This window comes from Cynoglossus semilaevis, chromosome 14 (assembly GCF_000523025.1).
Source record: "Cynoglossus semilaevis isolate Cse_v1.0 chromosome 14, Cse_v1.0, whole genome shotgun sequence".
Lineage (NCBI taxonomy): Eukaryota > Metazoa > Chordata > Actinopteri > Pleuronectiformes > Cynoglossidae > Cynoglossus > Cynoglossus semilaevis.
In genome coordinates, this window is record NC_024320.1 from 4266798 (window position 1) to 4294240 (window position 27443).

The following is a 27443-nucleotide window of genomic DNA, read 5'->3' on the forward strand; positions in this document are numbered from 1 at the left end:
TTTCCTTACAATAAACTTGTTGTAGTTATAAAAGTACAAAATTCTATAAATATATAAAAGGCGTGATAAACAACTAATTAGGTGGTGAGTCATTTAATTTTACATTTTAAAACATTATTGGACTCTCATTTTACATGGATCAAGAAATGCTGTAGCACCATAATGTGCATAATGGCATAGTAAGACTTGATAACACAAAACGTAGCACATAAACAATGATCAGTACGGTGCAGCTTCAACAGGTAAACTAGTCTGATATTTACTCTGTTTTTGAAGCAAACTGCCCTACAGCAAAATGTTTGGCATCTGATACAATTTTAATATCTACCAATACTGGCTCCTCCCCTAGGAACTGAAGTGCACATTACCAGCCTGTATTTATAATATTCAGAGATTTAAAATGTTAAAAGTGACAAAGCAGCAGAGGTATCTACTGGAATCAATGTGAGAATATATAAATGTTTAAGAACATTAGAGCGTAATCGTCCCAAACCTAAGATGAAAGAAATGCTAGACTTAAACTTTCAAAGGAATAAAAACTACCATGTTTCAGATATAGTCTTTAATTACTGTAGCAGAATGTTCTCTGGCATCGGTGTGAGGCTGAGAAGCAGTAGGAGGGGAAAGATGTAGAAGAGAAAAAGGAGGAGGAGATTGGGCCTGGGATGAAGGAAGAAAAAAGATGAGAGGGAAAAGGAGGAGGAAGAGGCGGTGAAGGAGGAGAGTGAGAGTTTGGGGGGGGGCGCTTGTTTCAGTGTGCAATAATTGCCCATCCTGAAGCCTGCTCCTCTCTGGGATCTTTGGATTTCTCAGTCTGGATGCTATAGCCCGGGATCGGAACTCACTTTGACATCCTGGTCTGTTGTGTGTGTGTGTGTGTGTGAGGACCCTGCCTGTCTGGCATCTAAACATGGGTCTCTCGTTGCGCTCTAGGATTATTGTCTGCCTGGCTGTTACCTTGGCTCAGGTGTTTGCTGTGATCTGCCAAGAAGAGACCAAGAAAGGTTAGTAAAAGATGACTTCTTTACTTCTTTTACTGCTGTTCTAAAAATGGGTTCTGTGTTCACCCATGATGCCTTGGAGTTCATAGCAACATTTAAACCAAACTAAGACTATAATGTACTTTTTACTATTTTTTTTACTTTTACTTTTTTGCTATAAAAACTCAAGGTCCATAGATTTTAAGCCTTCGATATGTGGTTCACACATGTGTTATTTTTTGTTTTTATAGTCTTGTGAGATCATCTACTTCTTTACACTTGTGTTTGTTCATTTCCCTGGTTTGTGTTTTTCTAAAGCTGTGGTTTGGGAACTTTCTCATCTCCTCCACATTTCCTTGTTATAGTTTATGAGCTCAACTCCACCCCCCCTCACTGGACTTGTGGTTGTGGAAGCTTCTTATAAACACAGAGGATTTCACTACGAATTTAAAATTATGCTGAAATGAGTGGGACACTACCTGACAATTACATAATGCAGGACGTCAAAATGGGTGGTAGGAAACATGAAACTGTCAAAACATTCAGAAACGTTCAGAAACTTCAAATGTGATTATAAACCTTGATGCTACTCTCTAAAACTTAATTCATCAGAATTTCTCAGTTCTATCTGTATTACTATGTCTTCTAAGAAGGAAATACCCCAGAGTCAAAAGAGTCAAAAATACCTTCCTTCCCCCTGCTTACTGCACGCTGCAACGCACACGCCTTGCTCAGGCTATTTCAAGTGCAATGCCGAGGCTGAATGAAGGGGTTCACAGCACCACGGCTATAATGATGTGGCCTCACGGATAGGACGGACAAAAGCAGGCCACTAATTTTGGTCAGACTCTGGGCCAAAAGGCAGACGAGACACACCCATGCAGGAGTACGCAGGGAAGGGAATTGCACTGGCTTTCACCACCTACAGTAAAAAGTGCAAAAAGTAAAGTTTGGTATAGAAACTAAACTAGTTTTCATTTCAATTAGTTAGGAATTTCATAGTTAAAACTAACTTTTACAACACTTAAAATAATAAATAATAAATATTCTCATTACTGTATTTGTTGAACTAAACTAATATGTCCAGAAAATAGAATAAACGAACTAATGATGAATAAGTTGAAGGAAAGATGCAGAAATCATCCGGAGTTGAATCAGACTTTTTATATGACTGTTAATGGTAAAAAAAAACAAACTGTATTTTTATTTGTATTTTCTCTAGAAGATCTGTCCAAATGTCTCTGACGTACTAGAATTATTCCAGGCCCAGAGACTGGCCCTGGACGTGACGTCATTTGACCAACCTGGTCAACTCGGACTCGGTGCTGGGCCAGAAAAGTATAGGTTGTGGTAAAACAGTGTCAGATGTTGTCCACAGTATGGTTACCAGATTGTTACCATTGATGCACTGGAAAAGTGCAAAACTATATAGAGTGTATCAGTCAAAACATGCTGCTAGTGCCTAAAGTTAACATACACAAAAACATACATGCCAAAAACAACAACAAAATTACCTATTGAATTCTTTACCCTGGTTACCCAAATTTACCCAAAGCTATCTAAATAATTGGATATAACTAGCTTAAGATTGGCAAAAAAGGTAAGAGTACCCATAACAGCCTGAAAGGTGATCCTCAAGCAGCATGAAGTTGTGGAATATATTCCAAAAATAAATAAATGTGCAAATTTACTTTTATTAAAGAGGGCAAAAGTAAAGTAAATCTGAAGTAGAGATTGTTGGGCTCAGTGGTGCATTTAATAAATACAGACAAGACAATGTAAGAATGTGGGTTTAAGGCCCACCACAGTTATTACTGAGTGACCTTTTTTGTGTGAATTAAAATAGCACTTCAGTGTGACATAATATGAGTGGTTTGACTTCCATTCCATCCCAAATGATCAAGCACCAGCACGACCTTTTGTTGTCTAAGATTTGCAGCAGATGTGATGTTGAACCTGGTCTTTCACTCTGCTCCCAGCATCACAACCACTGACTTAATTCCAATGCTGCTGCCACTTATAAATAATTTGAGGTACAGTAATTGCTGGGGGCGGTGTGTGCGTGCAAAGGCGTGTGATGTGTGTGTCTCAGTCTGAATGGAGTGAAATCAGTATATTTGACATTTTTGTGTAGCCACTTTATCAGTGCAGCCATGTCCGTGGAGGTGGAATGTAACCTGCCAAGTCAGGAACCCCAGTGGGTGGTGGGTTAAATATATGAAGATGGTATATAGATATAAATAAACAATGTTTATGTATATAGATAATTTTAGCAAAACATCTGGAAAACACATCTGTATGTGAACCATAAGGTTATACATAGGCCTATACCAACCTAAAAGTTAGTCTGGAGAGTGAGTAAAACATAAGTGAAAGCCAATTAGATAATGAGATGTTAGATGAAAAAAAAAAGATAGAAATTAGCATTAATACAGAACTGAGTGCTAAGATAGTAGGCAGACAAAAGAAAACGTATTCTTTTCAGTAAGAGAACATAGAAGAATGCCAAGGTAGCTAGTACTAATAGGTAATCAGTCAGCAAGAGGAAAGAAATGTTAAATTCCTGTGTAAAGTTACAGCTAAAAGTAGGCTTAAAAAGAATAAAAATAGGTGAGTAAATCTTTGGCCACGTATGAAACCTGTCTACCTGCTGTGTCTATAATGGAAACTGTGAACTTAACCAGTGAGAGGCAGGAGTTCAGCACTTATGGTGCCCACATGGACATGGTGGTCAGGTGAAACCACAGACCTCAGGTATCGTTCATGTGGCTGAACTTCAGGAAACTAAAACCTGAGTCACATACTAAAAATATCCACATCTGCTGGATAATGACTTTTCTTTCCTCCTTTGCTCATTCTGGAGTGTGAACACAATTATTTACTACCTCAAAGATGATGAATCAAATCATTTGTCAGGATTAAATGTTTAGTTGTGGCATCAGTGCTGCAGCTTCAGTCACACGGGCGGCTGCTGCTCGGCCTTGTGCGGCAGGAGGTTTCATAGCAGGAGGTTTTCTCCGGGTGTGGCTCCTCACTGCTCTCTCTCTCTCCCTCTTCTCTTTCACCCATATAGAGTCAAACCACCGGTTTCACCAGAGCCCAGTGTATAATAGCGGCACAGTGGTTTCCCCCTGAAATAACTCTTTTTTTTTAATCGCAGTGAGGAGAGGCTGTACCACATGATTAGAGCTTAGAGGAGGAACAGCATTTTAAAATACTCTCCCACAGCCTGCAGCAGGTGGCTGTGTTTGCCTTTGACCGCCTTTGCTTTTACATTTTTGCACTTCCTAGCAGAAAAGAAAGGCTGCAATATTACATTTTTACTCACTCTGTGTAGAGTTTTATTTTTTAACTTGATGATTTTCTGTTCTTATACCTTTAGATTTCAACAAAGGCTTTTAATAACATAGCTTTAAATTAGTGTCGTATTGTTTAGTGCAGCTACTACTTTTCATTTTATTGACTAAATTTGTCAAAAAGACAAAATTATACTTGTGTCATGTTTGATTCATGCCTTTTTGCGTCCTTTGATGAAGACTGAAGTTCTCACCTTGTCTCTCATTTTCACTCAGGGAGTCGTAAATTATCGCTTACGTACGCACAGACACATATAAAGATTTACTGCCAAGAGTTATTGAGTTCAACCGCAGTCTAGTCACCGCCTAGAAGGACCGACGGCAAGCGCTGGCTGGCTGTGGCGATTGTCAGTAAAACTGTTAGAAAGTCTCTGCTTCCAGACAGGTGGGGGTTTTAGGGAGGGATAAATCACTGCACTGTTCTTTGAAAACCTAAGGGACATTTTACTTTTCTTCTGTTCTGGTTTGTTATCATTCAAAAATGTTTGACTACACAAAGCTACACTAGACATCCAATTCAAGGGCTACATTCCAAACATATTGGAAACATGATGTGATTTTGAACTTAGAGGAAATGTATAAAAATGCATGACCTAAATCTTTTTTTAACACACAAAAGGAAAAGAGATGTGTATTATACCCTAAACAAAAGTTTTCACAACCCATTTTCTTTTCCAAGCTTAAAGAGTTTGTTCCATTCTTGCTGTGTGAGAGGTTAGCATTTCAAATTCTCTGACCACCATTGTCTCTTCGAGTCATATGAGATATTTTTAATGGGAGAAACCGGGAACAGTAGGCTGCTCAGTGAATCACAAAATCATCTTCAATTTAAAAATGTGTCTATTTTTACCCTCATTAAGTCTTCAAGTGAGTTTGTACACTTGACGTCCTACTAATTTGAATGTTACTTCTGGATTTGCTTTTTTATAAAGGCTCTTTATCTGGTCAGCTCCATTGGATCATTAACCATCCAGTCAAAATCCTGAGGCTATTACAGTAATTAAACAAAAATATTTAGCATTATTATTTTTATTATTATTTATTATTATTAATATTTAGATTTTAAATAAATCACTAAAATAAATAAGAAAGTTATTATTTAAGTTTTAATATGTTTATTTAAATAATAAATTTAAAAAAGCCAATGTTTAATTTAATTTAATTGAGGAAATGTCCATCATCCCATCCATGTTTGTTTATTATTTTTTATATATTTTTTGTTTTTAAATGACAATTAATTTTAGTAAAATAGCTTGCAGTACATGTGAGGTCTCCTCTTCCAGTCGACTTATTATTAGGTTTATATAATGTTTCTGATCATTAAATCAGTTAAGAAGAAGATTAATTTATTTTTTTTCAAAGGGCCAATATTGAGGTCCTCCATTTCTAACTCATACTGGTGAACAGCCCAGTTTAGTAGTGGTAGTTATTAATAATCATCATCATAAGCGGTTCCCATACATAGTTCCTATTGAAATGTATATTCACTTGTCCCAATTCAACGTGTGTCTACATGTGGTATTATGGGCTGTGCAATGAAATGTCCGGTGTTCATTTTGATTGTCCAATATATTTACATTTGAAATATTAAATAAATCAACTGATTGTTTTCCCTCTCGATTAGATATTTTATATGTTACAAAATATTTATTACACTTTTTTTTATATAGAGTCAATGTAGTCAAATTATAGCTGTTAAAGCGATATTAGTTTGATTACTTAATAAATAGTGCAACCTACTGGTCAAGTCCAGAAAATACACCGGGCTGCATCCTGTGGTATTATGGCTGTTATGTTTTAAATGACACTGTTTCCTGAGCTCTTGAAAACTACACACTAAGACCCCTGTGAGAGACCCTGGACCCACTGCAAATTATCACCGCTGCTCTGCTTGACTCAGACGGCTGCACACAAAACGGACAGTTCTACTCCAACTATCAGATATGGAGTCCAGAGTCGTGTCGAACGTGTGTGTGCGATGCAGGCATCGTGGTGTGCGACGATGAGGTGTGTGAGGAGCTCAGTGGTTGCCCTACCACTGCCGTGACCCCTGAGGGCCACTGCTGCCCCGTGTGTCCAGACAGTGAAACAGGTAAATGGACACCACCCAAATGTACCATTACCTTATCAGGAAATACTGATTATAGCAGTAGTTTAACACAACAAATATATAAGAGTTATAATGCGTCTGTAATTCACGTTAATGCTACACTTATTACAGTACGCTGCAAAATTGCATTAAACTTAACCAGTCTTTAAATTTCACTAAATCTGCTTTATTTAACTTTGCCAGAAAATGACAAGTTCAACAGTAGCCCTTGGTCATATCTTAAAAAAGTTTTCTCAGGGAGAAAAAAGTCAGAAATTTACTTGGGAGTCCAACCCAGAAAACAATTTTGGCACATTTATATTTAAGTGTTATTGACAAACAGGTTAGCAAAATAACTTGACTTGTAATTTTTCTATTAGCCATTGTCTACTTTTGGCTGTCCATGCTACATGTTGTTATTGTTGTAGCCTAACTATGCTATCAGAAGTTTGCTATCTTTTCATAGTCATATACTTTTAGTAATCATTTGGTTTTTTGTCTTTAGTGTTGCTTACTAGCCAATAATCGCAGGTACTGTAGCTTTCGTTCGTCTGATCTGATCTTTACTTATTTTAGACATTCGCAGTAATATATAACTATTTTTATATCTCTTAGAAATTAATCTTGAAAAATCTAACTTTTGATAGTTTTTATATCTTTTGTTTTAAATTCATTCATTATATATATATTTATTTTACTATGATGAAAAAGTGTAATTAAATTTCCAACAGCCAAGAAAAAGCTGCCATTTGAAACAATTGTTAGTTTCAAATATAAAACAAAATAGTTAAAGGTTGAGTTCACGATAACATAGGTTGGACAGAAGGCACTTGGTAGAGATAAATATATCGATGAACAACATTATGTTAGCCAAAAAAAAGAAAGAAAGAAGAAACTAAAAATATTGATTAAAGTTAGTGTTAGAAAAGATTATGAGAAAAACAGTGATCAAACTTATACCAAATTTGACATAAAATGTCAAAATGTCTCCAATCACAAAGAAATCAAATTCCCCTTGACTTGACCCATGGCCGCCACAGCTAGAGAGAACCCACAGGAAGTTTGGAGAAGGCCCATACTTGAGCTAAGCTGTAGTGTCTATTTCTGAGCTTAAATACATAAATGGCCAAGTCAGTAAAACAGAAAATATGTGCTTGGTTTTGCAAGACGTTACATTTGACTTTTTTCATGGCACGTTCAACAAAAAAAACATCACGATGCCCATGTTCTGTTTCATGAAGATACCTGCATGGATAACGGTGAGGTCTACTATGACTATGAGGTTTGGAGCCCTGAGCCCTGTCGGATCTGTATGTGTGACATGGGGACAGCGGTGTGTGAGGAGGTGGTGTGTGAGGAGCTTAGGGACTGTCTGACATCTGAGGTCCCTGAGGGCGAGTGTTGCCCTGTCTGCTCCACAGAGGCACCACCGCCACCACCACTACCACCACCACCAACTACTGCTACTACTTCTAGCAAGAATTATGAATCTGGTAATAATAAATGTTTTCCCTTCATGTGTGGACGAGTGAGTTCCAACGTGTATGTGCTTTTACAGACAAATAAACACGTGACAATTATTTTAAGTCACTCCGTTTCATCTGCATTTTTTATTTGCAAAAAGCACTCTTTCGGATTAATTTTTTATCCCTGTTTGCACTTTAATAATTTTAATCGACTGCAGAAGAGCAACAGTAATTGTTTAATGTCTCCAGAGGGTTAGGATTTCAGAATAAGGGCATGTGGAAAAAGGAGAATCAGACAGAAAGGAATGATCTTAATTGGTTTTTCAGAGTATGCGTGGGAAATTAATAAAGAACAATGGAATAATGAATAATGAGAATAATGTTGAAAATGAATGAATTAGTTAAAACTTAATATGAGAGCATTGATTCAAGATTGCCATATATACAGTAAACCAATGTTTATAAAAGTTAAGTGCAATTGCACAAATTCAAGAAATAAAGAAGTACCAAAAAGAATAGAAATACCAAAAAATTGTATTTAAACAAACTACAGTTTAATCAACCAAAACTAATATTAATTAATAATACAGTAAAAAAGAAAAAAGATTAAGATTACTAAGATTAAAAGCAGCACTATCTTTGTACGTGCCTGCTGTACATTCACTTGGCTCCAAGGTTACAATCCTGGGTTTTCAGATCTAATCAACCTCTGACACTGATGTCAGTTGTTCTTTTTTATGAAGATTCCTGCACAGAAGAAGGCAACGTCTACTCCAACAATGAGATCTGGTACCCAGCCCCGTGTCGGGTCTGTATGTGTGAAATGGGGACGGTGATTTGTGAAGACGTAGTATGTGAGGATATTGGGGACTGCCAGACCACAGAGACCCCAGAAGGCGAATGTTGCCCTGTCTGCGTGGTTGCAGAACGAGGCCCAGACACTGCAGCTGGTAAACTGAATGTCCAGGCACTGTTGGTGATCTGCTGATGTTGTTTTTGTCGTTGCATCTTGGGTTTTTGAAACCTTTTGACCGCTGGTGCTCGGTTTTGTCACCCACCTCAGCTTGAATTTCTGTATTTTGTGCACATGACCTCAAAAACGTTGAATGAAAAGCCATTGTGAGCTTCTCTTCAGGTTTGCAATGGAATGCATTTCTTTCCCCTCGTTGTCTGAATAAGTTTCACTTCTCAACAAATGTTTGTGCAGCAACAAATAGTTGAGCAAGTAACTTATCAACCGTGTGAGGGTAAATATTGATTCTTCTTTTGGTGTTTTCAAGTGGTAGGCATCTCCACCACCCTCCTGTTGTTGCATTATACTGCCTGCTTTACCTTTCCTGAATCTTTTGTAAAATGTGTTAGCATCTCTAGGCTATGTGTCATGATGTTTTTTTCACTTCTGATCATGGTTATTGCCTCTTATCAAGGTGGAAGACTGAAGGAGTTTGACATACACGGTATTATGTTTACTGTTTCAAAGCCCCTATGTGTGATATATAAGTAACACTGTGTTCCATTGGCTTAGCAGGTTGTGCAAAATTGACACCAAACACGTACTTTAATGCAGAGCGTCTTTGATTAAACTTACCACTTAGCCAGAACAGAGAATGAGATGATAACATACTGTAGCTAAATGTTTCCTTATAACTGGCTAAAACTTAGCATGATAGTTGGAATAGCTAATTTTTCAAAATAACTATCATCAGCAAAACAGTACATTGGTCTTTTCACAGGATAGCTTAAAAGCTAAAAAATGCAGCTCTACAATTAATCAACAAAAGAAGATTAAAACTAGATTAAATGTACTATTTCTTAAGGAAATTGGAAAAGCTTGCAGTTAAGCAGTTTAGCTTTATCAAACAGAATCAAACAGATTTTTTTTTCTATTAATGAATCAAGTCTTTATTGTGATCCTTATTTGTTAGCTTGTAGAACTTCACAGAAAACTGGTTGCAGAGATTTGCATTATGTTTGTTTAAAACTCTGCAGTTCGATGCCTCCCCTTGTGGTTGGTTACCAAAATAACTGGCAACAAATTTTCCTACCTGTACTAGATTATTGGCAGCTTTTAAGATCTGAAACAATTCCATGTTTGTATCCCAAATGTGTGCTCATCGCCTCAACAATATAACAATTTTAATGTTTTTTTAATTACTCATAGGTTATTCTAACAAGTCACCAACTTTAGACACCAAGGGAGTGAAATCTTTAAATTAATTCCAAAAAATCAGTAAAAACAACTGGTAGATGTTGAAAAAGAAAACGATGATGCAAATGCTAAGCTAACAAAATCCCACATAGGGCTTTTGAAAAACATATAACTTCATCCTTTTGTGTACGTTGCTAAGCATGTTATGCTATTTGTGTTTAAGATTTGATTTGTTTATGGGTCTGGCTTCGATGTAGTCCACTTTCTGGCTATGTGTGTAGCAGACTGGACCACTGACGACGTGCGACTGACTGCTGTAGAGGTCAAAGTGACCAGAGTAAGCTCACATTTCACTTTTTAATAGAATTTCCTGTTTTATAAAGATACCTGCACAGAAAATGGAAAAGTCTACGCCCATAACGACATGTGGAACTCGGAGCCGTGTCGGGCCTGCGTTTGTGATATGGGAACCATCGTGTGTGAGGATGTGATTTGCGAAGACTTAGGAGACTGCCAAAAAACTGTGACCCCAGATGGCGAGTGTTGCCCAGTGTGTATAACTGCTAGCAGCGAGGCAACACCTAGTAAGTATTTAGTCAAACTTATGACAAAGATTTGAAAAGTGCTGTTTCCAAACTGCCCCTCCTCCTTGTTGCAGCTGTAGATGAGAGCACAAGTGGGGATAACTGCACTGTGGATGGGGAACTCTACCACCACAACGAGATCTGGAAACCAGAGCCCTGTCACATCTGTGTCTGCGACAATGGTGTTTCTATTTGTGACGAGGTGCAGTGTCAAATTCTGTCAAACTGTGAGAAGGTCGTGACCCCGGAAGGAGAGTGTTGCCCAATTTGTGACAGCTTCGCCAGTGCCAGCAGGGTGATTGGTGAGATCCATTGTTTTTACCTTCTGACTCAGACCAGGATAAACATCTAATAAATACCAAAATACAATACATATAGAAAAAGAAATTCAGCCAAAAGAAAATTAAATTAAACTAAATATTGGTCCAGATAACAAATTAAAATAATACAGGGCTGAGAAAATACACAACTTTAATTAGACAGTTCTAATGGCCGTCAGCGTATAACCCTACTATTACACCAACTTGTAATAATTATTCTTGATATTTATTCCGGTTGAATCTAACTTTTTTTTCCCTTTCATGCCCCCAAAGAAATCATGGGTTTTAAGGTAAGTCCTTCGTTGTTGTTTTTAAAAAATGAATAGGCTTTTTTCCCCCAAAACACTTCAATTTTTCAATCAATTACTGTATATTTTTTTTCCTTCTTTAGGGACAGAAAGGGGAGCCTGGTGATATTCCATATGTAAGAAACTACAACATATTGTTGACACCAAAATTCAGTGAATATATTTGCTCAACTTGATGTATTATTTTTTTAAATTTCTTTAGGTGGTTGGACTACCAGGACCTCAAGGACCAGCGGTTAGTTTTGTTTTTTTGCTGTTTTTTTTTACACTAATGTGTGTGAAAAGATAATGCATACATGAAAGAAAAGTAATGTTTTAGAGACATTATAAATTGTTTTGAGTGCATTGCTTCAGTTTAGACACTAGAGGGCACATAATGTCACAAGTGCGCAGTCTTAATTATAGGCTACAGAACGATAGGAAAAACACCACTTGAATATGTTGTGTTGAGACAGGCAGCCATGCATTATATATAATAACCATATATTGTGGTATGTGTTTGTGAATATGTGCAGGTACAATTTAATACATATTGTGCTTGCTCTACTTGTTTTGTTGTGGAAAAAAACAACATGTTCTTATGGTGGCTGACATTCTCTTCTTGGCAAAAAGCAATGTTTGAAAAGTTTAAAAAGCCACAGAGTTTCACAGCATTTAATTCCAAACCCGTGGTCATGGTCCAACTTTGTCTCTCAGGGTCCTCCAGGAGGTCAGGGCTCCACTGGACCAAGAGGATTTAAAGGCAGAAAGGTGAGTGTGCATCACTACATTTGACCAACAACATAAAACAATCTTTTTTTCTCCAAGACTGAGCTACTCCAGCCTCCACTGTTCAAGTTAGAACAACATTATGAGTTTGTAAGGACAAACATTTAGTGGATACTTCTTTGATACTTTGAAGTCTTTATTCCGAAAACACTTCCTAACAAATAATCTTCCCATGATGCTTTAGGATTCTTACACAGATTTCTGGATGTATGTGGTGTCTAATTAAAACAGCTCTATAATCAAACACACATCTTTTCTCTTTGGCGTTATGGTCTTTAGGGATTCCCAGGGCCTCCAGGGTTTGACGGAGAGCCCGGTATCCCAGGAAATCCAGGGGAGCCAGGACCCCCGGGTGAGGCATTAGCCCCAGGAGTGAGTTTCTCTCAGCCTCAATAAGTTCAACCAAAAATAAACAACCACAAATGTACAGTTGAATAGTTGAATTTGAACTAAATCTCATTTGAAAAGGGAAACCTGGCGTCACAGATGGCTGCAGGTTTCAATGAGAAGTCAACTTTGGCAGGGATGGTGTCAGGAACAAGAGTGAGGAACTTTTTATACAATGATAATATTAGTCAGGATCTTACTGTTCAATCAGTTCTTTAATTGAAATTGTGCTTCATTTAGGGTGAAGCAGGACCACGAGGACAGTCAGGGCAGCCTGGACCTCCAGTAAGTCCAGCAGGACTACCATAGCTTTGCTTTAACTCAGTAGATCTATAGTATTCTTAAAAGTTTCTATGCTCTTTGTATTCAACTGTGTTGTTCAGGGTCCAACTGGTGCTCAGGGAATTCCTGGAGAGGCTGGAGAACCAGGACAAATGGTGAGAAGGTTCATCTTTTACACTTCTTTTTAACTTCTCTATAACCCAGAATCCTTGGGTTTGTGTTAACTGAACAGAGTCTAAAAGGTTTTTCTATTTTTTCTCAGGGTGAGTCCGGTCATCGAGGACCTGATGGACCACCAGGAAAACCTGGACCTGACGTGAGTCAAAGAAACACAAATCCTGAGAAGAGACTGATCTTCCTGTTATGAGTCAACTGCTGGTCATTGTTTATAACATCACCTTCATTTGAATTGTTTTCCCATTAGGGAGAACCTGGAGCTGCAGGTGCCGCAGGAGAACCAGGATTTCCAGGATCAGCGGTAAATCTATCACAAAAAAAACTTAGCTCTATCACCCATTTTTTGGTTTGGATCAAACTAAAGCTTATCTAGTGGGGTAAGGGTAAGAGTACTGCAGTACAAAGATTTATAAAAATGCTTGTTTTATCCAGGGTGCAAGAGGATTTCCAGGCCTCCCAGGACTTCCAGGTCTGAAAGGTCACAAGGTGAATTTGTATTTGTTTTTGTCATTTGTTGAAATTATAATAAAGCATTTCATCAGTTTGTTTTTAATCTGAAACTTTAAATTTTAATATCCCTGCATCAGGGACATTCTGGTACCCTTGGACCACGAGGAGAAAATGGAGCAGTTGGAACCAAGGTGTGTGTCATTATTGGTACTACAGGATAGGTTCATACAAAACATTTATGCCTTTTATGCACTTTAAGTCAAATCACACACAAAAAGTTAAAAGTTAGATCAGAAATATCTGGAAGTAGCTTAGAAATAGCTGAAATATAGCAAGAAATGGCAAATGCCAAAGATAAAACATAATTCTAAATTATGTCAAATTAGAGCAAACATTATAAAAGGCCTAAATATTAGCCAAAGCTATAACTACACAGTTAAAAGTTGCATAAATTGTTGCATAAAAATGCAAAAAGAGGACCAAGAAAGGGAAAGCATAGTGAGTAAGATAAGCCATAATAGATTAAATTAGCTAAAAGAAGGCATAATATGGTATTTATTTTTTTCTTACAAGATAGCCAAACAAAAAATAAAATGCCCTGAAGCAATAATTTTGTTAAAGAAAAAAAATCATTAACAGAATTTGTAGAAGGTGATGGCTGAATGGAGACTCTCTAAGGCCTTGGTTTTGTGTATTTCAGGGTGCATCAGGATCTCCTGGTGGCATGGGCGCTCCTGGACCAGTGGTAGGCAACAAACAAGCACACACACACACACACAAACAGAATTTGTAGAACTAGAACCAGATCATAAAATATGATAATGTGTCTGTTACAGGGGCCTCCAGGTCAGCAGGGGGAGCGAGGCAGAGCCGGACCAAGTGGACCAGTGGTAAGCAAATTCAACCATCAACTCCATCACCACATGATCATTTGGGATCAAATATCTAAAGAGAATCTTCTTTCAGGGCAAACGTGGAACACCTGGACACGTGGGGAAGCCTGGTCCGATGGTAAGGACAGATTGTATTTTAAGGATTTTGTCTCCATGTATTTATTTATTTGTTGAAGCATCAAAGAGAACAACCTGTTCTCAAATTCCACGGCCGATCTATACAAATGAGCAAGTGTTGGTGACTGGTTCTGCCCCTATAGTTGTTCCAGGAATCATCAGTGTACTTTTTATACCTTTTTAGCTCCTGACCTGACCTGAATATATACATGAGGTACTTCATATATGACCCTTTCCTTGAGGACTTTACTCAGATGTAGTCCGGTTAACTTCTCACCGTTCCAAGTCTGAATGTAGAATATATTCAAACTTTATTACTGTGACTCCTGAGATTTAACTTGATAGTCCCAACTGTGACTTTTCATGGTATCTCAACACTTGATCACTAAGAAATCAACATCAACATTGTACTTAGACGAGGTTGTCAGGTCTTTGTAGAGCCACAGGAGCAAGAAGAATTCATTTTGTGATTATATTGTGGTTTTATATGATTTCATCCTTTTGTGATCTCAGGGTCCATTGGGAATCTCTGGCGTCCCAGGATTCCCTGGCAGCCCAGGAATGAAGGTGAGATTCACCACAACCTGATACAGAAATGTTGATGTTCTCTGGTTTTTAAGGTTATAAAAACACTGAATTTGTTTGGCATTGTCTCAACAGCTAAACTAGGCCGTACTTGAGTTAAGTGTTTGTTTGTTTGTTTGTTTGTTTGTTTGTTTGTTTGTTTGTTTTTTGCCCCAGGGTGAGGCAGGTCCAACAGGAGTAAGAGGAACCCCAGGACCACAGGGAGTGAGAGGAGATTCAGGACACGTAGGACCACCTGGACAACAAGGACAGCAGGTGTGTTTAAGCCAATTTTGATGATTATCCCAAGAGTAGAAACTGCATATTAACAACAGAAATATTTATTTGCATTAATCCATAACTGGTTGATAACAGGGTGCGGCAGGAACTGACGGAGGTCCTGGAGCTCGTGGTCAAACGGTCAGTAAATCTAAGATTGATTCATTTCACGGCAGATCCTTGGTTCTCTTTTTGAGTCCCACTCTTTTTTGTCCCCCTCTTCAGGGTCTGGCAGGTGTTCAAGGTCCATCCGGTTTGCAAGGTCCAGCTGGGGCCCCTGGTCCTCAGGGAACCACAGGAATAGAAGGACCCAAGGGTCAACTGGTAATATACTGTAACTTGTTAAAACGTTATAGTTTTGTCACATTTGTCAACTCTTCTTTAACCTTCCTTGATTTCACATTTAAAATGTTCTGTTACAGGGAGATGTAGGAGTGCCTGGATTCAAGGGAGAAGCTGGGCTCAAGGGAGAAAGAGTGAGTAAAGTTTCGGAGCTCTCTGTTGGTGTCTGCTAGAGAGAAAGCTTACGTGATCCAACGGTTGTGTCCAACCTTAGGGCGACCATGGTGCCCCAGGTCCATTAGGTCCACTTGGAGAGGATGGAAAGCGTGGACCACGAGGTGATGCTGGATCTATTGGGCCTCCAGGACCTGCAGGAGAGATGGTTAGTGGATCTCAAAAGAAGCCGTGGACAAAAAGAGCAATTTTAATAAATGTCCTGTTTTGTTGTAGGGAGTTCCAGGTCCTAGAGGTTTCCCAGGTGCTGATGGTCTACGAGGCCCAAAGGTGACCTGACTACACATCAGAAATGACACAGTGGCAGTTATGTTTTATGCAGTGTTTGACTGTGAGTCATCGGTGTTGTTACTGAACAGGGAGCCCAGGGAGAAAGAGGAGTTGCAGGTGCAGGCGGTGCCAAAGGTTTACCTGGAGACGTTGGCCGTGTTGGAGAGCCAGGATTAACAGGAGCCCGGGTAACACAAGCCAGAGAAAAACCCAACATTGACACTTTTTACTTAGGCAGTCATGTAACTGTGCTCCTGTTGTCGGTGGTCTTTCTCCCAGGGTTTGACTGGACCTATTGGAGCTCAGGGACCAGAGGGAAAACTGGGACCTCTGGTATGAAGACACCTTTTATCATTTCTTTACCGAGTGAGTTTTGTAACAGAAATTAATTTTTTCATTTTTCACCCTCTTGCAGGGTGGAGCAGGAGAGGATGGCAAACAGGGTTCAGCTGGTTCTACAGGTACCAGGGGACCTTCTGGACCAATGGGCTTGCCAGGACCAAAAGGCTTTGCTGTAAGTGGGAATACGTGTGATATTTCCCTGAAATAGTTATGTTGAAAAATGCACTAAGAAAATTAAACAAAATAATTTGAATAATTTGTCCACAAAAGTCAAACTTTGAGATGAAACAGTTCATTTATTGAATTAAGATTATAATGTGCTTTAACAGTGGTTATGAAGTAAACTGCTAAAAAGGCAGTAGAACAAGTCAGATAATGTGCATTAGCCAGTCTAGACCATGTTGCAAAAACCAATGGTACAAATACAGCCCTTTTCTCCAGGACATTTTACTGAAAGTTTGATCATTGTACTTTTACATTTTTCTAGGGTGATGCTGGAAAAATTGGAGAGGCTGGAAGTCCTGGACCTCCAGGTGCAAGGGTAAATGTCTGTTTGTGGATGGAATGTGAATGAACATGTACAATTTATTGTTGAACATTTTCAAACTTTTATTTTTTCTAGGGACTGAATGGAAAAGATGGAGAAGAAGGTGCTGCTGGACCAACAGGCCCAGCTGTAGGTTTCATCCTACTTACGTCAATATACAGAAATAATCAAATATACTGCAGTAAAACAATAATAATATCTGCTTTATTACATTACTGCAGGGCCCTGCTGGGAAAAGAGGTGAACATGGCCCTCAGGGAGTGAATGGCTTCCAGGTAAACAGTAGCCTTTAATTACCAATTAGTTATTAATTCATACATCATCTAAGGGTGTAAATGAAGTGGATTGGTGTTTTTTAGGGCTTGCCTGGAACTGCAGGCCCACCTGGAGAGCCTGGAAAACCTGGTGATGAGGTAAACAAGAACTAAAAACAACACAGAGTGTGATTTTATCAGGAGATTTAATAAATGTAACTGTGCCAAACAAAAACACTGTAAAACCTTTTTTTCAGGGTCTTGCTGGAGAGGTTGGACTTGTTGGAGCTACTGGTACCCGGGTGGGTCATTAAGTTTTCATCCAGTTTATTCACTGGTCGAGTCTCATAATTTTGTGTCCAGAATAATTACTTTTTCTATTGTGTGTAAACGGTTAAATATTGCTGTTCGTCATTTCCCAATGTTTGACCCTGCAGGGAGAAAGAGGCCCCCCAGGAGAGAGGGGTGAAATCGGTCCAAATGGACTGCATGGTCCCAAAGGTAGTCCAGGTGGACCTGGAACAGATGGACCAAAGGTGCTACAAAGTTTGATTTACATAACTGACATCCTGTACAAGGTTATCATTCGTAAATGTGTGTGTCTATCCTTTGTACTTCAGGGTAACCCTGGGCCGAAAGGGGCTGTTGGTGAGCCAGGGGGTCCAGGACTACAGGGCATGCCAGGAGAGAGGGGTATATCAGGACCTTCAGGACCTAAGGGAGATGTTGTGAGTAAAAGAATAGGATAAGGAGAACAGACCTTATAGGAAAAATCTGCAAACAGCATTTTTACAAAAGGGAAAAATCTTATTTAGAGAACAAATACTTCAAATCATTTTCCTACTTTACACACCAGTATTTATGTTGTATAGAATGATAAAACTGGTTTCTTCCATCAGGGTTCTGTTGGAGAGAAAGGACTTGAAGGTAAAGCTGGTGCTGATGGGGCACGGGTGAGTACCAGGACTTAAAAAACAGTTCTGAAGCAGCTAAATATTTGTTTGATGCCTCTACATTTATCCATTTCATTTGTCTTTTAAATCAGGGACTTCCTGGTGCTGTAGGACCTGTTGGCCCCAGTGGACCCAATGGAGATAAGGCGAGTTTAAAAATCAGGAGGATTTGCTGGATTTGTGTTTATGTGGTGAATTTGACGGAACTGTTGCTGTATTTTAGGGTGAAACAGGTCCACAAGGACCTACAGGACGCAGAGGCTCTCGAGGAATTGCTGTCAGTAATTTTGGTTTTTGTTTAAAAATAAAATAGACATAAATCTGTTTATGGTGTTAATATGTTTTGCATGTGTGATTGTTTTTAAAGGGTTCATCTGGAGAACCTGGTCCAACTGGTGCTGTTGGATTCCCTGGAACAGGTGTAAGTATACGCTGACGACACTGTGTGTTTCATACTTATAACAAAAATAGAAACAGACTTGGTTAAAAAGATAAATCGCTGATTTTTACCCCTAGGGTGTAGATGGCCAGCCTGGCGTTAAAGGAGAGACAGGTGAATCAGGTCCAAAAGGAGAATCAGGACCACCAGGACCTCAGGGACAAGCAGGGAAACCAGGAACCCAGGTATAATTCTCATGATGGTCAAAAACAATCCACCACCAATAAATAAATATATATAATATTCTCTTGAAAGATTTTATCTGAACACCACTGACAATGTTGCTCTTCTAGGGACCTGCTGGTGTGGCTGGGCTGAAGGGTGCCAGAGGAACCCAAGGTCCAACGGTAGGACGGTACAAACTCCTGTAATGTCACAAAGTATTACTAAGAAGTCATGATTGTTAAACATATTTTCCCACCGCAGGGATCTCCTGGTTTCCCCGGGTTGCCTGGAGGAGTTGGACCTACTGGTACTCTTGTGAGTTCTTGAAGTGCCTAAAACAGGTTCAACAATACACTTGGTACTGGCTAGTACTGAATTTTGAGGTGTGCCTGTTTGTTAGGGCCCTGTCGGTGCTGACGGACCTATTGGTGCTCCAGGAAAACAAGGTCCTCCAGGAATAAGAGGAGAGAACGGAGCTACAGGAAGACAGGGAGAGGCAGGACCTGCAGGTCTACCTGGCAGCCCTGGAGAGAAGGGAGACTCAGGAGAGGACGGTCCTCCAGTAAAGCCTAAAGTTTAAAGTTCAGACTATTATGGAAGAGCAGCGTATAAAAATAGTTGAAGCTCATCTTCTTTTTGTTCGGTTTCTCTCTCAGGGCCCTGATGGTCCTCCAGGACCAGCTGGAGCCCAAGGACAAGGAGGTGTTGTAGGTCTGCCTGGACTGAGAGGAGAGCGAGGCATGCTGGGACTGCCAGGTCCTGCTGTATGTAGATCTGCTTATTGTTTTGATGCTTTGAATGTTAATTATTGTCTCATGTTTGTCTCTAAAAGACACTGGTCATTGTCATTTGACTTCCTTCAGACAGATATTTGTTAAGTGATGATAATTAAAAAAAAAGTACTAACAAGATCATATGTCCAAGTGAACTAATGTAACATTCTAGCTTAATGTCTAACAGCACATTCAGCAGTGGGTTCTGCCCCAGCCTTTATAAATGTAGCACCACATTGCAGGGTGATCCTTATTTGCAAAGCAAATATTATCAAGGTTACATTTCACATTACATCTAATCTTTGATAACCACACTTGTTACCATTTAAACATCAAAGAGAATTTAACAGTAGAACTAGCATCTAGTGACTCAAATGTTTCTACAATATAACTTCTCTAACCTTTACCAAATGGGCAGCTGTGCTTAACTTGTGGCTCAGACATGATAGCGGTCTGCTAGTCACGTAGATGTACATCCAACTGTATATCCAGAGAGCATCCATAGGTGGGGTTAGTAGTGTGGGTGGAGTTAAGTGTGGAATCATTACAATCAGTGTATGTGACATCACAAAGTGCGTGAAATTGAGTTGTTGGAATATGTGACCCAAAACCATGACAAAGTCAACTTAGCATAATATGTCCTGTTTATGTAAAAGTTCCTAAAAGCCAATTCTTTTTCTGGAATTGGTAATAAACATGTTTTCTAGTGCAATAAAGTATTTTTGAATATAGCAAAACTAAGGTCAGAGTTTTTGCTCCTTTGTTTCATAGGGGCAACCTGGAAAACCTGGAGCTCCTGGAACACAGGGCAGCAAAGGACCAGCCGGTGGAGTTGGGTTACCAGGAGCCATTGGACCGAGAGGAGACCCAGGCCCTGAGGTTTGTCTTGAACAAATTATAATTCTACCTTTTGAAACTGTTGTTGCTTAAAAATCTATTTTCTTTTGCTGATGAGTCACTTATCTACACCTCCATTCAGGGTGTTGCTGGAGAGGAGGGAGTTCCGGGTAAAGATGGTGTTCTTGGACAAAGGGTGAGTCAACAAATACTTAACTTTTAATATCTGATATCACAATGTAGCTCTAACCACTGATGTGTGAATGTTCACAGGGAGATAGAGGAGATCCTGGTCCTGAGGGACTACCTGGTGGTGCAGGGTCTCCTGGTACAGAGGGTCCAGTGGGATTCACGGGTGGTCCAGGATCAATCGGTGAACCAGTGAGTCCAGACCCCATATTTTAGTCAGAATAGTCTCCTCTGATTACTCTAGTCAGTTATATTCCAGTCCTTTTGATGATAATGTCTCAGTTATCGATCCTTTCTCCTTCCAAATTTAGGGTTCCAAAGGCTCTGCTGGTCCACAGGGAGCTGCTGGAGTACGGGGCAAAGTGGTAAATATGAGCTGCTGAATTTTGTGTTTCTCTTTTTAGTTACCATGACTTTTTTTTTTCATGTTTTAATGTCGAAATTCATGTTGTAATGTAATAATTCTTCTGTCTTTGTAGGGCCCTCAAGGGCCACAGGGAGAGAAGGGAGCTCTTGGAGACCAAGGAGAGAGGGGTCAGAAGGGACACAGAGGTTTCACTGGTCTCCATGGTCTTCCTGGCGACGCAGTACGGAAGATAAAAAATATCTGAAATATGAACCACTTTTGAAATTTAGAGACATCTTCTTAGATAATTTGCTTCTGTCAATCAAATTAAGGAAACATCATTCCTGACATAAATTATCTTTTTCAGGGTGCCACCGGTGACCCGGGAACCATAGGTATCGTCGGACCATCTGGTTCCAGGGTATGTGTATGATGTCAAGGTTCAATGAAATTTTATTTTTAATGTATTTCTCTTGTCTCAGTGTAAACTTCATATATTCTTTCAGGGTCCTCCTGGAGTCACAGGTCCTCCTGGTAAAGAGGGACACATTGGTCAACCTGGACCAATGGGTGCTCCTGGAAGCAGAGGATCCATAGGAGACCTCGGAGAACAGGTATCATAAGTTTATCAGCTAGACTGTAGATTTCAAAAACACAACAGGAATTAATTGGACTGTCCTCGACTTTAACAGGGACCAATTGGTGAACCTGGACCCCCTGGTCCTCCAGGCCCCCCAGGACCTCCAACTGCAGCCATGGAAGACCTCTTTGCTGAGATGGCATATGACATGAAAGGCATCGTGCCAGCTGAGGAGTTTGTGGAGTACGACACAGAGGCGGATCCTCCTCCACCGCCAGAGTTTAATGAAGACGAAGCTCTTCCAAATAAGAACATCCTGCATGCAGACACCGGTGTTCAGGCCACACTGAAGACCCTCAACGGACATCTGCAGAACCTGCGCAGTCCTGATGGAAGCAAGATGAACCCGGCCAAAACCTGCCAGGACATCAAGCTGTGTTACCCACAGAAAAAGAGCGGTGGGGAGACTGTTTTATTTCAGTCATTGTTCTTTGGTTTTTCTGTCAAAATAAGAAGAAGGTGACAGTGTTTTCACATACATTGGTTACATACATTGGTTTGCATAGATCATGACATGGATCTAGCTCCTTGATGAGCTCACTTTGATTTATAGAAAATGGATATTAGGAATCCATCTGTATTCTTCAAGACCATGTTACCTTCAATCCATCAAATATCTGTCTTATGTTTAGCATTTAGATTTAACATTTTAAATTTAGATTAAATGTGGTAAAAGGTGATTTAAAATATCAGTTTTGGTGGTAACAGGTTAGAAATAACAGTGTATACTTTGGACTGAAACAAACCAGGGATTCACCTCCTTTCATTCCTTTCCTTTGCGACAGGTGATTACTGGCTTGATCCAAACCAAGGAAGCACCAAAGACGCCATCAGAGTGTTCTGCAACATGGAAACTGGTGAAACCTGCATCTCAGCAAACCCCTCAAATGTTCCCCGCAAAGCCTGGTGGACCAAGTCCACTCCCAGTGCCAACAATCCTGTCTGGTTTGGAGCCGACATGAACAGTGGAACTAAAGTAAGGCCACCAAATACTGAACTTTTTCATTTGAGCATTAAAAAAAACACTTTCTGTTGTTCTGTTGTGATCCATGTCTTGTTTTTAGTTCACATATGGATCCAAGGAGGAGCAATCCAATTCCGTAGCTGTTCAGATGAAGCTGCTGCAGCTCTTGTCCAAAGAGTCGCACCAGAATGTCACCTACCACTGTAGAAACAGTGTGGCCTACAAAGATGCCAAGAACAGCAACCTAAAGAAAGCCCTGGTCTTCAAAGGCACCAACGGTCAGGAGCTGAGAGCACAAGGCAACAGCAGGCTAAGATATACTGTCATCGAGGACGGCTGCTCGGTAAGTCAGCAACTCTAGAATTGGTCCAGGATATGAAGTGCAGACATTTAGCATCTTATTCTTTACTTTAGCAACCAGATGGAACCTGGGGCCAGACAGTGATCGAGTTCAGGACTCAGACCCCAACCAGGCTCCCCATCGTAGACTTTGCCCCCCTGGACATAGGAAAGCCTGATCAAGAGTTCGGCCTGGACATCGGCGCCGTGTGCTTCTCATAAACAGATGGACTTCCAACACGGCTGCCATCGCCATTTACAGTGTATCTACTGGAACTGCATACACACCAGTGATGTGGGACTGATGGGATACTGAGCTTATTTATTCACACCACCAGTAATTTTTTTTACAACGTGGAGCATAAAGTACTCTGCAGGGAAATACATACCTGTGGGTGAAAAATATAAAAGAAACGAAAGAGAGAAAGAGAGAGAGCTCTGTAGTTCTGACTGACTGGTTGCAAAACTGGAAAAAAAAACAGGAACATTCAATCTTATCATAATGTGATGTCTATATTTCCGGGACATGGCCTTACTTTTTATTTATGGTGTTTTCTTTCCAGTTATTGCATGTGAAGAAGTCTGGATAGGATTTTTTTTTATCATTGCAATGTAGGTATTCATTTTAAGGGAATTAAAAAAGTAAGTCATGCTGAAAACTAAATTATTCTGTTTTGTACAATTAATTTTCAAATAACAGAAGAAAACCTTTATATCTCCTTCATAACAGTGTAAATGCAATGGAAGGCTGTAAATTGCGACTTTTTATTTGTTTATTTTTGATTGTAGATGTGGAATAAACATGTGGAAAAAAATGAATAAACACCTGGTTTCCCCTCATGAGCAGCAAACATTTGCTGTGGAATTTGAATTAAGAAAGGATTTCATGCTTTTCCAAAGTCCAGCTTTAAGGCCATATATTGTTGGGGTTTTGTTTTTTATTTATTTGCTGAAGAAAGTTTAAGTATGAATTTATGTGGCTTCTTGACATTATGAGATAACAAGGCTTTTTAATTTTTGCTAATTAATTATTCAATATATTAGGGAAGTTTTTTGTGGTTTAATTTTTTACCCAAAAAGCTTTGTGCGCTAATTAAATGTGTTTGGATTCAAGACATTCGGAAGCACGCGTTTGTGGCCACTTAACCACTAGAGGGAGACAACATTTCCTTCCACCGAGCTTGAATTTAAAGCCAAGTGTTTTCACCTGAGAACAGGTATTTTACCGCTTTCATTCGATGGTTCAGGAAAAGAAAAGCAGCAACATGTCGATGTTTAAAAGAAATTAATGGTCAATATGTAGAGGTAGTCTTTTCAAAAATAGTTTTAATTCAACTATTTGAATAACACTGTGCAAAGTAATGAAAAACCTCTCTTTTTGCCTTGCATTTATCCTCAGTTTTGGTGTGACTGCATGCACGTGGGTGTGTGTGAGAGCAAAAGAGGTGAAAAGGGAAAAGAAAATAAAGAACCAGAGAGGGAGAGAGGGAGAGCGGCAGCAAGAAGACGCCCTAACCGGAAGAGGAGTCAGAGTTCAGGTAACACATTTTTCAGGGGCGACCTCTCCTTTCAACATTCGCTGAAAGACGTGACACTCTCACCGTTTCCTGCAGGCCTCGGCCTCGCTCCACATCTGTCCACGGTGGTCATTTTTAGCCCGGGGGGCTGCTATTTTCATGTGAGAGAGGTAAAAGTTGGGGGAAAGTGCTTCTCCTGCATCTCTACATAAAAGAACTCACCATCTGTTCTGTGCTATCATCAAATGCATTGCATAAGGACGGAAATCTTTTTTTTTTGTGACCCAGGTGATCGGATGTTTGTAATGTTGGCCAAGGTGTTTTATTCACTTGAGGCTCCAAAAATGAGTAGCATCAGTGCAAACAGGGTAACAGTGGTCAGCTGCACTCTCATGATTGGTACCGTTCATGATGCCGAGTCAGTAGATTAATAAGTGCTGAGATTGTCAACCGTGTGTCCTGTCAAAATTGTGTTGAAATTAGGAAATAAAAAGTCAAAAAGTCACAGCTCTTTTTTTATGTTAGTCAATCTATTTGTGAGAAGACAACGAGCCTGTCACTAGACCGTCTTAGTGAACTTTACCATAATAAGGATCCTTAGTTCTTTGGCTTCTTCTCTCTGCTGATCTGACGTAGCCTCTGATGTTCATGACCTCATCACTTGGAGGTGGACGACTGAAGAGCTGTTGGAGGAGTCTGGATGAGATTTTCCAGCTACGCCTTTTCCTTCCTGTCCACCTCCCAACCCCCTCACTGCGCCTACACCCCCCAAAACCACTTGAAGATCACTGGGATAAGAACCTTGGGAAAAGATTGGACATGAAAAACTAAAAAAAGGAAGGTTTGGGTTTAAATAAGGTAATGTGGTATTTTACACTAAGCATGAAGGTCCAAGACCTTCTGAACTTCTTCTGAACTTCTATAATTCATATATAGATGCACATTTAGCACAATAAATAAAAAATAGGTTGAATAATTATTGGAAATGACTGATGCAAAAAACAACATCATTTAATACAACTTTCAGCTATTAAGCGTCAACTGTGTGTGTGCTGTGCTTAAGCAGTGCTCGTGTAAATAAGGTTAGCTGCATGTTAGCGTCATGCTAGCAGTCTAATGGATCTACTAACACACTTGGCCCTGTTTCATCTTTAGGCTTCAGCAGCAGTGGTGAATATTGTGATCAACTGTGTACCAACAGAAAAGACAAAGATTAATTGATGTAATCTTGTTGCCTTTTAGGATCTAAATTCTCATCCAGAGTTTGGACCATCAATGTAAAGTTCTCAAGAACTCTGAAGAAACAACTTCCAAAGTTTACCTCTGAGATGAAAGGCAGTGGAAAACATCTAAATTTAACGTGATGAAGTCAGAATTTCCTCGTGAAATTAAAATACTTTTACATTTAATTATGGGAACTACAGTGACAGTTAATCTAGGTAGTTCTCTGGATTTTTAGTGATGATTAGAGACTGAGATTTATTAACCTCTGTTTAACCCATCTCTGAGGTCCTGGCGGGATATGGTCACTGAAGTGCCTGGCAGGTCCAGGGTGGTTTACCACCAGGGCTCTATCCGCACACAGATTCTCTCCAGTTTTCCACATTTCCTCTCCTTTCATCCGTGAGGATGCACGGAGCACATGAAGTTTGACTTTTAGCTCCCTATCTGGCCATGGCCTTCCTGTTTGGATGGTCTCATTGTTATTTAATTAGTCTGAATATTAAGAGGCTCAAGTGTGGCCCATCTTCAACGTGACATTTCATTGTACATGTGTGATATAGGTTTAGGTTGTTACGCTAAGCAAGTCTGTAAATCTGTCTCAAATCAGGACGTGCTGCACTTGAACATCACAGTCCAGCCTTTTTTCTGATGGTGGCTGCCAACACACACACACACACATACACACTGACAGTGACACACTCACCCCTCCTCCAACACTAAAGTGGATGCCGATCGAACAGGAAATAGGACGCTGAGCTGAAACATCCCACCTTTTTTTTCCCCAGATCCTAGGAGGAGCCTGGGCCTGGTGGCAGCAAGAAGAACAATGACAGGAAGCAGGGAGCGGTAGAGGGAGTTCCTGTTGGCAGGATGATGCTGAAGACAAGAGCGAAGAAGTTAGCCTCGAACAAGTGGACACCAGCCCATGGCTGTGGTCAGTGGGAGGTCTGCTCTTTACAACGTGGAGAAACCTGTTCCAGGTATTTTAGAAGAGTTTGATTCCAAATGAGATATTTATGCAATATATTCTCTCCACTGGCAATTTGCCAAAGGATATTATATTACTTAAAAACTTATAAAAACTATGGGGGAAATGATTGAAATAACCAGAATGTACAGCACTGACTTTGGTAATAACCTATGGGCTAATGGACTGCACTAAAAAGCCACTGGAGAATTCTTATTTAAAATCATAGATAAACAACAATGAACACTGTTGAACAAAGGCCTAACCTGATCAACGGTGGTTGTACATGATGATTATCTGTCTGGAACGCCACCAACCACCAATGGAATCACACTCCAAAACTCCATGTCTTATGCAAAATACATTTCATATAACATTTGAGTTAGAGCTGTAGTGTAAACGAGAACATATTCGTATAGATTAGTTGATTAAAATTCTGACATGGAGCTCAGGAAGTCCGACATTTGTGTACAACTTGAACGCAGCATTATTTGTATCACACAAACTGAACATTATTACTGTACTCTGTTCTCCCGGCGATGATTGTCACCTTATGTCAGGGCAGTGGTGGTGTAGAGGGTGGGTGGAGTGGATCTGGGTCACTATGTATCTGGGGGGCAAATGCACTCCAGTCCCTACTGTCATCTATGTGCATGAGTGTGTTTAGAAAAACTGCAGACAGTGATCGAATCTCATCTTAGAGACATATAGTGACATATTCTGGAAAAATACGTATATTTCCAATTGAAACAATACAAATTCCAGGTCATGATGTAAGAACTAGTGATGTGCGGATCGATCCTGAAATATCGATACTTCCGATTCTGGATCTTTATGCTCTGAAATCGATTCTGAAATCAAAATATCGATACTTACGCATTCTGAGATGAGGTGTATCCTAAACAGAAACACGGTGAAAAGTATCCAAATTATTGAGATGTTGTCTAAGTGACGCTCGGTTGGTGGGACTACTTCTTCTTCCGCCTGGGTGT

The 27443-nt window shown here is 39.8% G+C and overlaps 1 protein-coding gene across 1 annotated transcript; it reads left to right on the top strand.

Annotated features, from left to right (window-relative positions):
* The first annotated feature begins 599 nt into the window (after window positions 1-599).
* LOC103389230 (collagen alpha-2(V) chain-like) lies at window positions 600-23693 on the top strand. Its single transcript, XM_008324553.3, has 55 exons — window positions 600-1004; window positions 10424-10624; window positions 10699-10926; window positions 11218-11234; window positions 11336-11368; window positions 11455-11487; window positions 11949-12002; window positions 12300-12392; window positions 12489-12563; window positions 12648-12692; window positions 12791-12844; window positions 12952-13005; window positions 13114-13167; window positions 13299-13352; window positions 13454-13507; window positions 14017-14061; window positions 14153-14206; window positions 14283-14327; window positions 14840-14893; window positions 15068-15166; window positions 15266-15310; window positions 15395-15493; window positions 15592-15645; window positions 15726-15833; window positions 15902-15955; window positions 16045-16143; window positions 16235-16288; window positions 16371-16469; window positions 16785-16838; window positions 16920-16973; window positions 17066-17119; window positions 17204-17257; window positions 17356-17400; window positions 17536-17634; window positions 17719-17826; window positions 17998-18051; window positions 18144-18197; window positions 18275-18328; window positions 18419-18472; window positions 18568-18675; window positions 18784-18837; window positions 18917-18970; window positions 19056-19217; window positions 19312-19419; window positions 20200-20307; window positions 20408-20461; window positions 20539-20646; window positions 20766-20819; window positions 20934-21041; window positions 21168-21221; window positions 21307-21414; window positions 21493-21838; window positions 22226-22416; window positions 22505-22747; window positions 22819-23693. The coding sequence occupies exons 1-55, from the start codon at window positions 911-913 to the stop codon at window positions 22963-22965; spliced, it is 4743 nt and encodes a 1580-aa protein (XP_008322775.1). The 5' UTR covers window positions 600-910; the 3' UTR covers window positions 22966-23693.
* Window positions 23694-27443: the final 3750 nt, after the last annotated feature.

What these genes read in the sequence shown, in the direction of transcription:
- LOC103389230 (XM_008324553.3), top strand. Translation starts at nt 911, where the DNA reads ATGGGTCTCTCGTTGCGCTCTAGGATTATTGTCTGCCTGGCTGTTACC. An exon ending in CAGGGCAGCCTGGACCTCCA is followed by an intron (nt 12,693 to 12,790) that starts GTAAGTCCAGCA and finishes TGTGTTGTTCAG; the next exon opens with GGTCCAACTGGTGCTCAGGG. An exon ending in GAGGAACCCAAGGTCCAACG is followed by an intron (nt 18,838 to 18,916) that starts GTAGGACGGTAC and finishes TTCCCACCGCAG; the next exon opens with GGATCTCCTGGTTTCCCCGG.